The following is a 15,542-nucleotide window of genomic DNA, read 5'->3' on the forward strand; positions in this document are numbered from 1 at the left end:
GGGCGATCCCGCCCCGCACGGCCCGCTGCCCCTCTGCCCCGCACGGCCCGCCGCCCCGCACCGCCGACCTGCGGGCACCTCCGGCCCCCGCCCAGCCCTGCGGGACCGCAAGCCTCCGCCACTGGGACAGTTCCCGGGGAGGCCACCACGGCCGCGCCAACACGCGGTGAGAGCTGCCGGGCACACGGCCCCGCCGGACCGAACCCTCCGCCGCTGCCCGAGCGGGCCCTTCCTCTCTTACCGGAGCAGCCGGGAGGATGCGCTTCGCACGGATCCCGGAGCGCAGCCGGGCCGCGATCAGCCTCGCGTCTCGCCCCGACGACTCGCCCTTGCCTGCAGGGACAGCGGTGCGGCAGCGGGTCGGCCGTGGCGGAGCTGGGCGCGCCCGGGCCGCGGCTCTGCCGGTTCCGCCCCGCACACGCGCGGACGGGCGGGCGCGGCTGCCGCGACAGCGCCGCGGGACGCGCCCCGCACAAAGATGGCGGCGCTGAGCGCCTCCGCCGCTCATATGAGCGCTGCCCGGCACAAAGATGGCGGCGCCAGGCTCTCGCCCCGCCCCTGCCCGGCTGCCCGCAGCTGAGCTGCCCGGGACAAAGATGGCGGGCGCGGACTCCTGACGCCGCCGGTCTCCCTCACGTGGCAGCGGCTCCTCCCGACCCACCGCGGCCGCTTCTCCCTGTGCCGGAAGCGGATCCCGCCGGTCTCCGGGCAGCGCCGCGCCGGGGCGGGTGCGGAGGGAGCTGCCCGCGGCCCCGGTGCTCGGCAGGTAACTGAGCGCGGCACCTGCAGCGGCCCGGCCCGGGCGTGGGGAGAGGCGCGCCCGCCTCGGCCCGGGAGGCTGCGGGGAGGGGCTGAGGGGGGCGCGGGGCACGCCGGCTCTGTCCGCTGTCCGCCCGCGGTGCCGGGGCTGCCCGCGCTGGGGAGGGCTCGGCAGGGACGGGCGGAGGTGGCTTCTGCCCCACGGCATCCATCGCCTCCCGCCGTGCCGCGGTCGCTGTGCGGAGTCGCGGTCCGGAGGCTTCGCCTTGTGCTCAGCATCAGGGAGTGAGAGGGGTGCGCCTGCATCGGGAGATTACGTCAGGCTGTAGTGGTTATCTGTGGTGTGTCTGTCGAACAATCGACGCGCTGAACGAGAGAAACTTTTTCTGGCTCCTCTCAAATCTTTTAACACGTTCGGCTGGCAGATATGTTCTCCCAGCCGCCGTGGTTTCAGAGGCAGGGTCGCTGCCGTGCGGGATTTGGTGTCTGTAGTAAATGAACGGCCGGCTGGTCAGAGCAGCCCGAGCCCTCTGTAGCCCTGGCTGAACATCTGCACACAGCGCTTGGGCAAACGGGGCCTAAGCTGAACCAGCACATTCGCTGTCTCCACGTTAAGTCTTGCCTCTACTCAAAAACATCAGTCAAACAAGTGATGTACTTGTGATGGAAAAGATTCGAACTTGTGGAAGAAAATCGTCCTGGTCTTCTGTTGCGCTACTTAGTATGTATCCTTCATTTGACAGAGTATTCCAGAGACCGTGTGTGAGTGTTTCCAAGCCAGTTTCGCTTAATGAGTTATGGGAGAGAAGGAGCCATGTCAGAAGAAGCTGTTACTGAGACACGATTCTCTCTGAAGACAGTAGCGTTACGGGTGTTTCATCTTCCACTTTCTTGGTATTACTCTCTTAACCAGGTAATAAATACATTATCGAAATAGTGCTACTTTTGTTATATACTTAGAAGTTTATTGCAGTGTTGTACGTGTTCTTGTGAGCTTAGTGTGAATTAAATTTGTACAGAATACCACATTTACCAATGTAAACCACTTGGGGTTCCCGTGGTTTACAATGCTGAACTAAAATAAGTACGTCTTTTAGTCTTTTTATGCTAATAAATGCTTAATATCATACATTTGCTTTACATGCATTGTCTATATATCTCCATTTTGTAACAGTGCAATGATTGACAAAACATTAAAACTCTCAAGTTGCCTTTTTTGGCAGTTTCTTTTGTATTTAAAAGCTAAACATAACTGTTATTAGATTTTGAATTACAGTATTGAGTTCTGCTTTTAAAATTCAGGTCTTTTATATGACTGTATTTTTTTAAAATTGAATTAGACGCTTATTATTATAAGCAAAAGCTATGTAATATTTTACATTTCCCTGTAAATGCTTTACTGCATATAAAACCAGGATGAGATATTCTCAGCTGCATTTGCTCATTTTCACATTTTTCTATATTTAAGTGCTTCAAAGCTCTCACTGCAAGATCACAGTTTTCTTTTTTATGTTGCAGCATATTCATATCCTTTTTAAATACCATGTGCAACTCCATTATGTGCAACTATTAACTTTCCTCTTTTTAGAGGTTTTCATTTCACTGTTAATCAATTTATCATCATGTCTGTAGGCACATATAAAAAAAATCCACTTGCAGTTCTTTGAAACGTTTGTTTTGACATTTAATTTTGTAATTGTAGAGATTTTAATCTCAGTTGTTTGGTTGTTAACTCTTTTCTGTGAAATACAGTAGTCTTTTGTAAGTACATGTTGGTGCTGTTTCAGGCATTTCCTTTTCCTCACCGAGTACAGCTGTAGCTGTAGACTTCAAGGCGTGGCACCACGAAGGGCAGGGTTCTCAAGTCAAAGAGATTGGCTGTAGATTGACTTGTTGATTGCAAACTCAGTGCAGAGAGGAGTTTTCTGTGCTTCTTCCAATGGCACAGTTCTGATGGTATTAACCACCTGCACAGCAGCCAGGAGTGCCAGTGGTGCTCTGTGTGCTCTCTCTGGTATGAGGAATCATGTTACAGAAACACCATGTGAGGCCCAAGGACTGTGCATCTGATTTTCTCCCAGCAGTCTGTTCCTCAAGCAGCATAAGTTTCCAAAAGATTTTTGTGAATGTGAGCTGTAGTTTCCAGTTAAATGGCACTTTCCTTCTTTGTATATCTTACTTTGTATGTTACAAATTTTGATAATGGCTTTGGATACAAGTTTCTTGTATATGTGGTTCTTATTTAGTAATTTAAACACCTGTAAACCTATGACCGATCTGTATCCAAAATAAAATGGAAACATTTTTTTTAAAACTGTTTATTTGGAGAAATGTGTTTAAATACATGTTCTCCTCAAATTGAAAAACCACATAAATGTTGGCATTTAGATCTTCCACTCTTTCACAGTGCAGGAAGTAGTGTAGGTGTGAAAGGCAAGTTCCTTCTCAGTATTTGTTTGCTGTTAAAGATTTAACTGAAGCCCTGCATTGTCCTGGCATTAAGAAGAAATTAAAAAAAAAAACCCAAGTCTTTGTTTGAAAGTAATTTGCTTAAATCCCCATAGTCTGTGGATTTGCAATATACCTTATAGTTCTTGGTGCTGCAGTCTCTGTCTCTCAGTATATATATTTCCAATTAAGTCACACTTTTTTTTTCAGATAAAGCTTTCCCCAGGGTTAAAGAAACTTTTCACAGTAACAGCAGTGAGTGCAATATCTGTGATTTTTCTGGCCCATCACTTTAAAAGAAGACGTGGAAAGAAAAACAAGAAAGTGCCACCATGGGAACCAGCTCATCTCGTATTAGAATGTACCAAAGCAGCTGCTTCAGAAAAAGGTACATCATGGAACTCCCAAGTTGGGGGTTTTTATGTTGTTTTCTTGGAGAGGAAGAAAAGGGGTATGAGGGGATGGGTGTGCATGACTGTAGTAGTAAACCAAACTATTTTCCTTTGATCATGGAATAGTTTGGGTTGGAAGGGACCTTTAAAGTTCATCCAGTCCAACCCCTGCATTTGGCAGCGATATCTTCAGCTAGACTAGGTTGTTCATCTCTTTATCAATAGTGTATTAACAATGGGTTCTGCCATTCTTGTGGGTGTATCTCAATACTGAGAAATGCAGATCTAATTTTTTATAGAATAGGAGAATAATTATGCTCAAATGCATAATGTAGATAGTGACTTCTAATATGTAGTCTCATGTGGAACTGTAACTAAAACAGTAATTGTTGTTTGTTTCTAAACTGGAAGTAAACGCAATTCTTGATAGAATTGCAAAAGATGCAATGTTTTAAGTTTTCAAGAGCTTTAAAATAAATGTATCTCTTAGGTTCTAGTTGTTCCAGTAGTCGACAAAACTTGACTCTTTCTCTGAGCTCTGCCAAGGAAAAAGGATCTCAGTCCTGTATCTATGCAAATGGAGGACTTTTCAGTAAATACTCTGGTTCAGTTCAAAGCCTGACCTCGGTAAGTAAAAATGTTTTAAGGCTCTTGAATGTCTATTAACTTGCATTGAATATGCATCTGAAGGCTTCACTGAATTGAAGGAACTTTCCTGAACAAACTGCACAGGCAGCTAGAGATGCTGAGAAGCCATTGTCCTTACCAGAGTGAAACCAATTCCTAGGCAGGTGGCTTGGATGTAATGTATTCTGGCAGAAATGTGTTTTTAAGCATACTCTCTGTAACTACACTTCATTGTTTTTTAAGGTTCAGAGTGCCACTTCTTGTCACAGTTGTGCTTGTGCCAATTCTAATTCCTGGGATAAAGCAGATGAAGATGACATTAAGCTTGTCAATATCCCGGTCACAACGCCTGAAAATTTATATTTGATGGGTAAGTCATAATAAGAATATTCAGCACTTACCTACAGTGAATGTAAATAAGTTCTCGGATTTATGGTCAAGTGGCACACAATATTATTGTGTTCTTTCTCAGTGTCGTATTGGCATGTGTCTGAGAACAGTTCCATGAAATAATGAAATCATACTTGATTCAAAGTTAGTTTTCCAGAATACTTTTTTATTCCACTGTTTGTAATAGTAATCCTTAGAATCAAGCCCCGACACATGAGGAAAATAGTTACTTTTCTTTACACAAAAAGAAGATAAATATATACTGGGAATATACTGGTAAAGGCTGGAAATTGATGTTTCAATTTAGATCTCAGTGATAATTATTTTAGCTACATATTTTCCCATGTCTGGAAAATGTGACTGCAGCTGGAGCTGTGTCATGGAGCTGGAGGTGTTGCTGCTCTCCCCTAGGTATGGAGCTGTTTGAAGAAGCACTGCGGCGCTGGGAGCAGGCACTGACTTTTCGGAACAGGCAAGTTGAAGATGAAGCAATCTGTGGTTCCATTAAGCTGGGAGCAGGAGATGCAATTGCAGAAGAAAGTGTAGAAGTGAGTATATTCAGTCTGTAATCTACTGCTGCTGCCCTGACTATTCGTTCTGGTTCATTGCCTGAATCTTTTCAAATTCAGTTACCAAATTTGACAGTTGATTCCATTTCCAATTTAGTGGTATTGAATTTAGAGGAGATCTGAGATCATTCCTTCTGGTTTTTTTGGTTGGTTATTTAGAGGAGGGCATGGGGAGGGAATTAGCATTATTTATCTTTTGGCAATTGCTGATGCATCGGTGTTTGCTTCTGGACAGTGTTATCGAGCTATCGAGCAGACAACTTCCCTGCACATAATCCCTTGGATCCTCTCTTTCTTTTATGATTATGTGAGAGAGTATCTGCTTGGCAAAGATAAAAGTCTCAGGGAAAAATGATCAATTTATGCATGTTCACGAAGAATGCACTTGAACTTTGTTTTCCTCCTTCCTTATGAATTAAATACTAAAAATATTTTGAAATAAGCAGATACGTATGACTTTCATTATTTCTAATGCAGCAAACATCACAGATGACTTAAAAGTGTTTTAAATTTAAATTTTTTCTTTATTACACTAAATAAAATATGTGTGTGTTTAGAAAAGTGTGTATACATTGGATGTTGAAGCTTTCATCTGACAGTGTCCCTGTGTGGCTTGTAGGAAATTAATTTGGCACAGTTTGCTCTATGAAGGCTTAATATCCTTAGACTTTACAAAGGAGACTTACAGGCTGTAAGCAAATAGAAAATCTTCTAATGTCTGTCTTCTTGCAGGATATCATTAGTGCTGAATTCATTCATAAGCTTGAATCTCTTCTTCAAAGAGCTTATCGTCTTCAGGAGGAGTTTGAAGCCACCCTTGGGGTCTCTGATCCTGCTGCTCTAGCTAATGATATTGGTGAGTACTGCTATTCTACATCTCTTTTGTTTGTAATGATGGCTCTTGGGGAGGACTGAAATATCCACTGAGCAGAATTATATTTATCAGCAAATCAACAACAACAAAATAATCACGTTCTATACGTTATTATGTTGTGTTTGAGGAAGTGCTTTTGTTTCAGATAACAGTGGATTGAAAGGAAATTTTTCTTTGTAGCTTGCCAGTATTTAAATATTTTTACAGTAAGAATATATGACCCTTCTTATAGCAAGGGTGTTCAAAGGTTTTATGTGTCTTCTGAACTATGAAACTGTATATGGTTTGTCATAATTTTCTTATCAAAAAGGAAAATTAAACTAGAAAGACTTAATCTGAAGCAGATAGCCATTAGCAAAGGTCATATCGCTGGTCATAGAAATTTATCACAGTTATGAGTGACTAAGCTGTTAAAATGGCAAAGATAATGAGTAGTTGCTGCTTGACACGCTGATTAAATCCAGATAGTTTGATTATTTTTATTTAAAGAATTGGATCTTAAAGATGGATACTGTTGTACCCTTTAATAATTCAAGATGAAGGATCTGATCTCAAATAACTGTCAGTATTTAAAGGCAGAGCACGTCCTGGGATTAGTGTGTCAGTAGCTGTTTGCTGGGCTCCAGCTCGCCTGGCACGAGGTGGCAGTGCTGTCCTCTCCTGGCCCTCCTTGCCCTGCATCGACTGAACACAGCTCTGACCAAAGGGGGAATTAGATTGAGGTCAGAGCTGCCCTTCTGACACATCTGCATACACCTGTAAATGTAAAAAAAGTGTTTGAATGTTTCATTTTGGTATCTGAAACCATCGGTAAAGTTGCAATGTGAATCCATTGTAATTACGAGTTTACTTGTGATTTCTGTCCTCAGGCCAAATTAAGAAAATGGTACTCAAAGGACTTCATGTGAATGCTCAATGTGTTTAGTTGTTGTTTTGCTTGGTTAGCCTGGGAGTATTTACAATTAATATTTAATTTTTTAGATGTGATAACTAAATTCTTGTTTACCAAGAATTTACTGAGAATTTAATTATTTTCAAATGTTCTTTGTGGAAGTAATTTGCGATCTCTTGAGTAGATGTCTGTTACTTTATTATTTAAATTTTATTTTTGCTGGCCCAGATGAGTGAGGAAAAAAGTAATGGAGTGATTTAGTGAGTACAGTTTTCTGTATTCAGGATTTGGGGCTTTTCATCATTACCTTTCTTGAATTTGGGACTTGAACAGCAACTAATATACTAAAGGAGGCTTCAGTTTTTCAGAACGTTTTAATAAAAAATCAGAAGGACATCAACTTCTTTGAAGTGCTTGTGATGCTTGGAAGATTTTTATTCAATATTTGATATATGAACAGCAACAGGAGTGGAAGTGTTCAAGAGTCACAAGAATAAGCAAATGCAAGAAAATTATGCAATCCCAGCGGTCAGATGAAATAAAGATAGTACAGCATTCTTTACACTACTAAGAATAAGAATAATGCCCTCCTGCAAAATACAAACTACAGTTCTGAACAGAAAAAGAAATGAAGGGTCCTATGCTATGTAGGAATAAATATAATTTGTTCCAAAAGAGGCAGCTGATGTGTTTTCCTTGATGATTGCTTAAAGAAATTATATAAAGAAAGCATCCTAGTCTATAATTTACTATTCAGTAATCTTGGAAAGTGAGAATGGGGGTTGTTTGTTTTGTTGGGGTTTTTTTAAGATTTTGAGATAAATTGGCAATTTCCCAGTCCTTTGGAAAAATCTCCAGCATGTTGTGCCTGTGAAACAGAGTTGCTAATTTACAGTTCTGTTACCACAGACAAATAATAAAATGTTTAATTAGTGCCAGTTGATACAGTTTCATAATAGGTAGGTTTTCTTGGGCTGTAGGGTTTTTAGAGATATGCAATTTAGTGAATTGATGTAGCATAAATGAGATGATAATATTTAGCTCACTGACGTGAACATTTATTTATATTTCTGTCTGCTGTTAAGGGAAGGGTGTAACTTTTAGGCAAAATACTTGGTCAAATGCTATAATTTTATCAACTATATAGTTGATTATAAAATCATTTGTAGATCTGGAAGTTGATAAAAATTTATAATTTACAGCATTTAAAGCATTGTATTAATAGGAAGCAAAGGTTAGTAATAAAGATCTGAATCTCTTTAAATAGTTTCAGTCTAACAAACTACATTCAATCCAGGCAGGTATGAATTGTGCATACAAGTGAGAGATTTCAAAACAAAAATCCTGAAGAAACACTCTAGGAAAGTTACGTATCATAACCAGTGTAAGTTCTTGGCACATTGCTATAGAAAAAAACCCATTGCTAACCCTTGGCTATGTGCAAGGACACCACCAGCATTGAGGCAGACATGCAGACTTGGGTTTGTATGGTTTTAGAATACTGTGTCCAGTTCTGTTGTTCATATTTCAGAAGATTGGAGATTCTAGGCAGCTCAAAACAAGACATAAAAATTTTCCATGTTTTGGAAAAACAAGCTAATCTGTGGCTCAAGTTGGGCATGTCAGCTCCTTATTGAAGAAAATACTGAGAGGTGACTTACTTGTTCTGAATAGCTGCTTACACATGGAAAAGGTATGTGGTGCTGGGGGATTCGTAGATCTTCTTGTCATAGTCATAACTAGATTGAATTTCTAGTTCAAGTGAAACAAGTTAAGTTCTGAAGTAAGATATCCTCAACATACTTCAGAGACAAGATTTTTTTTTCCAGTGTTCTCATGAGGGATGTTTTCATTCTTCTTTGAGAGGAAGATACAAACCTGGGGGTAGATGGTCAGTATGGTCTTTCTGGCACTTAAGTGTTTCCCCTTACTACTACTTTTCCTTCTTCTGTGGGCCTTGAAGTAAGGAAGAAAAAGCCTTCGTTGTCTTTATTAAATTCCTAATTGCCCAGAGTAGTTGTGGATGCCTCATCCATGGAAGTGCTCAAAGCCAGGCTGGATGGGGCTTTCAGCCACTTGAATGAGTGGTGCAGGGGATTGGAACTCGATGATCTTTAAGGTCTCTTCCAACCCAAACCGTTCTGTGATGACACTTGCATCTTGTTGTTAAAATGCTTATAACCAGCCTTTGTTCTTCAGAGTTGTGACTGTTCACCCACAACAGTAATCAGAAAATGTTTAACTTTGTTTATTTTTTTTTGATACACAAGGATAGATATGGTTTGTGGATTTTTCTTCCATTTTCTCTACCTGAAGTGCTTGTGATCAGCCACAGCTGGAGATGGGGCTCTGACACTTGGGCAGATGCTATCCTGTGCTACATAAATGCCTGACAGGCACTTCTTATTCTTAAGAACATGAGTTGTTTATAATTTGGTTTATAAGGAATTCCAGATCTGTTCAGGAAGGAAACTTAGTAAGGTAAAAATTTCTATCAATTCCTTAATTTCTTCGTTCTCTGTAAATTCTGCTATCAAACTTCTGGAGCTCCTAAAACCTCTCTCTCCCCTGCCTGCCTACTGGTCACGGATGCTGCTCCTTCCTCAAACCTTTAAATGTTACTCTTCCCAGATCAACATTTCCCTCTGCCTAACCAAATTAAGGTCTTAGTGCTGCCATTGATCAGTCATACCACAGATTTGCTTTTCACTTTGTGATCCCACTTACTTTTTAAAGTTGGTTGTGCTTGATAAACAATTTGCCAGCCAGCTTTGATTAGCAGCCTTCTGGCAGGGACTGTGGTAATGTGTCACACTGGAGATCAGGAATGAGTTACCTGGGAGCCTGTTGGAATACAAGAGCTAATCCCTGCAACCTCTTTCTTTCCTGATGTGCTGTGTCTGAAGTGCTTCTCCTCTGCCTGCAATCACAGCTACTTCCCATATTTCTAAATATTCAACTTCTGGCAGTGCAGAAGATAGAGGTATAAATAAATATAATTTTTCCCCATGGGTAGAATAGTGTTAAGAGTAATAATAACAAAAATAATCTTAAATAATAAATTTCAACTCTGTAAGCTGGTGTTGAGTTATAAATACTAATACTCTACAGCCTTGGAAAAAGACTTGCACTTTTAGGTAGATGAAATAATGGAATGCCATTATTGTTCACTGTTGTTGAATTCTCCACTGGACTTCCAGAATTCTCATTAAAACAGTAAGTTAAAATAGGATTTCTGTAGAAAAAGTACTTCTGGACATGAAACTAAAAGAACTAGGCAGGGCTAAACTGTGGCTGGTTTTATGCTGTGCCTCAGTACTGTGCAGCATGGGAAGCCTACAAATACACTTTCCTGAGGCAGGCATAATGCTGCACTCCATCAGAAAGGAGGCAATTGGCAGAAAACTGTAAAACAAAATATTCATCTTATTACTTCTGAGTGGTGAATGTAAAGGTATAGAGGGTTAAAAGCTTCCAGGACTTTCTGTAGTCTGTCCTTGAAGAAAGTTCTTTTTTTTTTTTTTTTCCTATTTAAATCTTTCCTAGCAGATTGAAATGTTAGTCGAGTTAACTTGGGAGGAATGCAAAGAGTTGAGAGAGAAACAATAGCTTTACTTACAAGCAGAATTGCAGGTCAGAGGGGAAAATTCTCAAATTGTAGGGTTCCTTGTCAGTACTAAATTCTTAATACTTCATATTATTATTTTGATTTCTACTCTGAAAAGGAATGCTGTCACTCAATGATGGTGACTTGCGTACACGGGCCCGTAAAATTCTTGACCATATTAAAATGTTTTAATGTTAATGTTTTAATTTTTAAAATACTTACTTTTTACTGTACATCAGTTATACAGTTTAAAACAAATGAAGTGTTTGAGCTACTGCAGTAAAGTCTCTCACAAAGGTCTGTGTTGTTGGATGGTTTTGTTGAAAGGTTTGTCTGTTTCTTTTTTTAATTTGCTTCTCACACTCAAAAGATATGTCTGGCATTTTGGAGAGAATAAGCACAGCCTTTAACCTAGTGACAAAACTGTTTGGAAAACTGATTTACATATTAGAAACCTTTTCTTCAGCTGCTCTTAAAGCAAACAGAAATCTTTGCATAATCAGTGAAGCTGATGAAACCTCATTTTTACATAATTTATTAACACAGACTTCTGTAAAGTTTTCCTGTCCATGGATTAGTATCTACAGCCTGTATTTTCCTTCCTGCCTCTGAAATGTTATTGGAAAAATTCTAATTTGAGTGTATTATGCTTCATTTGGTTATGTACAACAGATATTTCTATTTACAATTCCTAGTGTCCAATAAGGAGCAGTTTGTAATAATTCACTTAAGTGAGCTCTAGTAGTACAGACTATAAAATAATTAAAAGGTGTTTCAAGCTAACTTTTTATGTTAGCCTGAAACCTTTGTTTGCCTTGTTCATTGAAGATAAATTTACACTTAATGATTTCTTAATTTCTTGGAGAAGCCTAAACATTTTTCTAGTGGGTGAAACAGGATTGAAATCGAAACAAAAGCAAACAACAGCTTTTTCTCTAAGTGTGGAAATTTATTCATCCCAACAAATGGGGGGGAAAGGAAAGAAAACAATATTTGTAAGTCTGAGGAAAAGCCCAGAGAAGTTATTCCAATCCCATAAAAAAAAAAACCAAACCATATTTTGAACATAATTTTTAGCTATTGCAGTTTGTTGCAGATTGGTAGCTGCTAAAAGCATGAGGTCTCTCATACTGCAACTTAGTACTGCAACTCCTTAATTCTGACTCCCAAAAGATACTCAAAGTGCAGATGTTTGAATTGGATAGTATGTCTTCCCCAATCAGTAATATTTAAATCTTTCCTTTAGAGGCATGTTGTCCAGTGTTAATAACCCTTCCTTTCTAAATTGCTGTCCACAAAATTCCTTATCAGAAAGCACCTAGGTACAATGTTTGATAGTAGAGTAAGATTGGTAGTTAGAAGTTCAACTTAATACTGTAAGCAAAAATATTTCTGCAAACATTTTGTCTATGAAAAGATTATAATGCTTGGCTTTCTCAATGATGCTCTTAGTTTTGGCAATACTAAAAATGCAAAGTAGCTTTGCATAGACATGCAGTAAAGTTACTGGTGCTGAAAAATACTGGTATTCATAATCCATATCTTTTTGTTGCTATTTGCTAATATGGAGTGTATTTTTCTGTTTCTATTAAAGGCTGAAATCTTTTCAACAGTGGCTCAAGAATATCTATTTTGCTGTGCACTGATCCAGCACTGGAGAAGTCAAGGTCACTTACTATGGTCACTTAGCTTGGAGGTTTTTCCAAAACCACTTCCAGTAAGATCAGAAAGAGTCTGTTTCTGGTTTTTGAGGACTCGTTGCTGTTCGCCCAACAGCTTTGCCGTTAGATCCAGCCGTGCAGGCTATTTATACACCTCATTGCTTTCCCTTAAGTGGCATCCCTGAGCCCTGTCTTCTTTCTGTCCACACCAAAACTCCTGTCTAAGCCCTTGTCTCTCTCACTTCTTGACTCCTGCCATGTTTTGTCTTGCCTTGTCCATTTAAATCTTACTTGTCTGACATGCTGTTTATAACTGTTGTTTATAAAAATCACCTTTGTTCATTTTTCTGACCAGGTTATTCCTGTCCCTTAACAAGTCTCTCTCTCCCTTGGGAGCTTCTCTTCAAATGGAATACAAGCTGGTCCTCTTTTTAGCTCTAAAAGCTGCTTATAATGGAGCTGTAATCCACCAACATGATTTTATTTCCCAGATTTTTGTTCAGTTAGCTGTTCCTGTGCACCTCTGCTCAGACGTCCTAACACTAAATGCATCTCAGCTAATTCTGCTCATTCCTTACAATATGTGAGCAGCTGCAATTGTCTCTTTCTAAAATTTTTAAAAACTATTTAAAACGTACATATTTACCTTCTTTTTGTGTAAAGAAAAGTGATCATTTCCCCAGTCTGTCAGGGCTTAAATTAATAACTGCCTGCCTGCATTTTGAAAAGTTATGTGTAAGTGGAAAAAGACCTCCAAATGCAGGAAGTTTTTTTTTATTTCTCCTCTCTTGTTCTTGTGGTACAATCTTGACAAGTTATATATTCTTGACAATACTATATTAACAAGTGTCCTAGTTAATTTCCAGAGACGACTACCAGGTTTGTCCAGGTAAGAATGATGGAGGAGCAGCAATGTTAGGGCCTTCTTGCAATGGCCTTGGGAGGCTCTTTCCAGCGCCAGTGTGCCTGGAGCTCGAGGCTCTTTAGATCTCTCAACCCTAACCCTAGCTGTAACCCTAACCCTAGCCCTAGTTAATTTCTGAAGTATTAATATGTTGTTACTAATACGTTTAGCAACCCTACAGTATTGTGAATTTGGTTTTTTGAGTTTGCTAATTGGTCTTACTTAGTAAACTAAAGACTGAGAAGAACTCTTTATAGAGTAGAACCTTATAAGGATTCTTAACTCATTCTTTCCTGTTCTTGGGTGCAAGTGGAATGCAAGCAGGCCCCAATCAGTGGGGCACTTAAGATATTCTTTAAGTCTTATGGCTTAATTTTAGGCATATATATTAGGAATTCAGGTTCTTAAACTGTATGTGTGTGCAGCTGGGTTTGCAGAAGCCAGTCACATTCCTGGGCAGTGTCACTGGAGTCTGCAGCGTCCTGTAAAACATAGTTCTGCTCTGAAATTATAGTTCTGCTCTGAAATTCAGGGGAAGACTGAGATTATTAGGCTGTCCCTGCAAAATTTGTCTGTGTCAGATATGCTCCATTCTGAATACAGAGTCCAAGTGACAGCCCAAAACTGACTGCATCTTTTGATGTTTATTTCACTGAGGATTACCAGTTGTATAGCTGGTTCTGTCTTTATTAAGTCAGGGGAGAGAAGGTATCAGTTTTTTCTCATACTGTCTTCATACATTGTAAATGGAATTATCAACTGCTGGACAGCATGTTTTTCTTTTAATGGAAGAACTAGTGAATATGTGGGTTCCTTCTGTCAGTCTGTCTTACTTGCTTTGAAATGTCAACTTCCCTGCAGCATGCTGTATTGGCTAAAGAAAAACCTTCCCAGAAATCTTACTTTGACAAGAACATCTTGAATGGTCCCATACCCTTATGCTGTGTCCAGCAAAGTAGTTTTTATGCCAGAATACTAAACTGTTTACTCTCCTGGGTTTTATATAACAAGTGACAGATTTACAAACTAATTTACAAAAAAATAATTTGAAGAAATAATTAGAAACACAACAAGTTTCAGGAGCTGAGTAACAGTTGCTGGTTATTGTTGTCACTTTTCATCACTGAATGTGCTAGTATCTGCTCTTTGAAGAAAGTTAACCTTGTACTTCGTCTTCTCTAAATGTGACATTGCATTTTGAATCTGCTCTGCATCCCCATGAGTTCATATACTGTCACACTGAATGGGGTTGAACAGATCATTCCATTGTCGCTAGAAAGTGTCTGTGCAAAAATAGCAGGAGGTTGCACTTGGTTTTGAGATGTAAAGAACTGAGAAAAGGCAGTGACGTTTAAATCGGGTGACAGAGGTGTCTGGCAGGCTGCACAGGGCTGTGCTATAAAGGCCTGGTGGTTAGTCTCAGCTTTGAAATAAGCAGCACTGGAATTCAAACTGGGCTTTGCTGTGAACAGCAGAGATGTGATGCTTTCTGAACTGCAGGAGAATGGGGTACCCCTGTGAAGAGGAGTTACAACTTTGTGCTGCACGTCCATCTAAACAGACTCTGTCCTGATTAGACACTGAGCAAACTTTGCTTGGTTGCCAGATCTTCTCTCTCAAACCAAATGCAAATACAGAAACTGTTACCTAAACTTTTAGGCCTGAAAACAGAAGAGTGGTCAGAAGCCAAACTTTTCAATAAAAGATAGGGATTTAAATCTTAAAATCAGGGAAGATCCACTGATTTTTAGATTCAAGGTAAAGAAGCTGTAGAAAATTGCAACCCTGGGTAAGTGTAGAACCTTTTAATGTGCAATGTTTACATTTTCAAAGAAATGAAAGGCTGTGGGATAGGGAAAGACCTCATAGTGACCTGTAGTTTACACAAGATACACATCTCAAATCTGTTGCAGGATCATATGTCTCTGCTGACCAGAGAGTCAAGTAAAACAGAGAAGTGAACACATGCATACATCTATTTTGTGTTTACTAACCTAATTTCTCAGCTGTCAGCACACATCATGTGTTAATTTAGGTTAAAAAATACACATTAGATGCTGCTTTATTTTGTAGAAATTCAAATTTCAGCAACGTAGTGCCACGTGTGTTTACTCTGCCTCTTCCTTGAGATTGTGTAGCTCCTCATGGTGAGGTCTTTCTATTTGGAGATTTTGGTTTTACAATAAAGCATGCTACAATGATTCAGGCACAGCTTTCACAGGTTACATACTCTATAATAAAACAGTATTTTTAGCCTTTTGATAATTTCTTTGCATAAAAAAATAGCAGCTATCAGAAAGTAGTCCAACTCAGTTATCAAATTTATGGGAGAATTCTTTAGCAGATGTAAATCTTGGAAGAATAATTTCATTTATTGCCATTCCAGAATATCAAATTTATTTAGTATTTCCTTATACTC

The 15,542-nt window shown here is 39.9% G+C and overlaps 2 protein-coding genes across 5 annotated transcripts in view; one reads left to right on the forward strand and one right to left on the reverse strand.

The window, feature by feature from the left end:
- USP33 (ubiquitin specific peptidase 33) overlaps positions 1-380 on the reverse strand; it is a 35,485-nt gene extending 35,105 nt beyond the window's left edge. For all 3 annotated transcript variants that reach the window (XM_085067866.1, XM_085067865.1, XM_085067864.1), the window contains exon 1: positions 242-380. The gene's annotated coding sequence lies outside the window, so the exon portion shown is untranslated. The remainder of the gene's footprint in view (positions 1-241) is intronic.
- A 208-nt stretch (positions 381-588) lies between these two features.
- The window catches only part of MIGA1 (mitoguardin 1), a 34,320-nt gene continuing 19,366 nt past the window's right edge, over positions 589-15,542 (forward strand). Inside the window, exons 1-7 of one of the 2 annotated variants that reach the window (XM_085067894.1) lie at positions 589-766; positions 1,503-1,672; positions 3,418-3,595; positions 4,090-4,226; positions 4,470-4,596; positions 5,028-5,164; positions 5,918-6,041. In XM_085067894.1, the coding sequence (XP_084924020.1) occupies positions 1,550-1,672; positions 3,418-3,595; positions 4,090-4,226; positions 4,470-4,596; positions 5,028-5,164; positions 5,918-6,041 (826 nt within the window). In that variant the 5' untranslated portion in view covers positions 589-766; positions 1,503-1,549. Of the gene's footprint in view, positions 767-1,166; positions 1,409-1,502; positions 1,673-3,417; positions 3,596-4,089; positions 4,227-4,469; positions 4,597-5,027; positions 5,165-5,917; positions 6,042-15,542 lie in introns of those variants that run through there. The other variant, XM_085067895.1, reaches the window with a different exon arrangement.

This window comes from Lichenostomus cassidix, chromosome 8 (assembly GCF_008360975.1).
Source record: "Lichenostomus cassidix isolate B80296 chromosome 8, HeHo_3.0, whole genome shotgun sequence".
NCBI lineage: Eukaryota > Metazoa > Chordata > Aves > Passeriformes > Meliphagidae > Lichenostomus > Lichenostomus cassidix.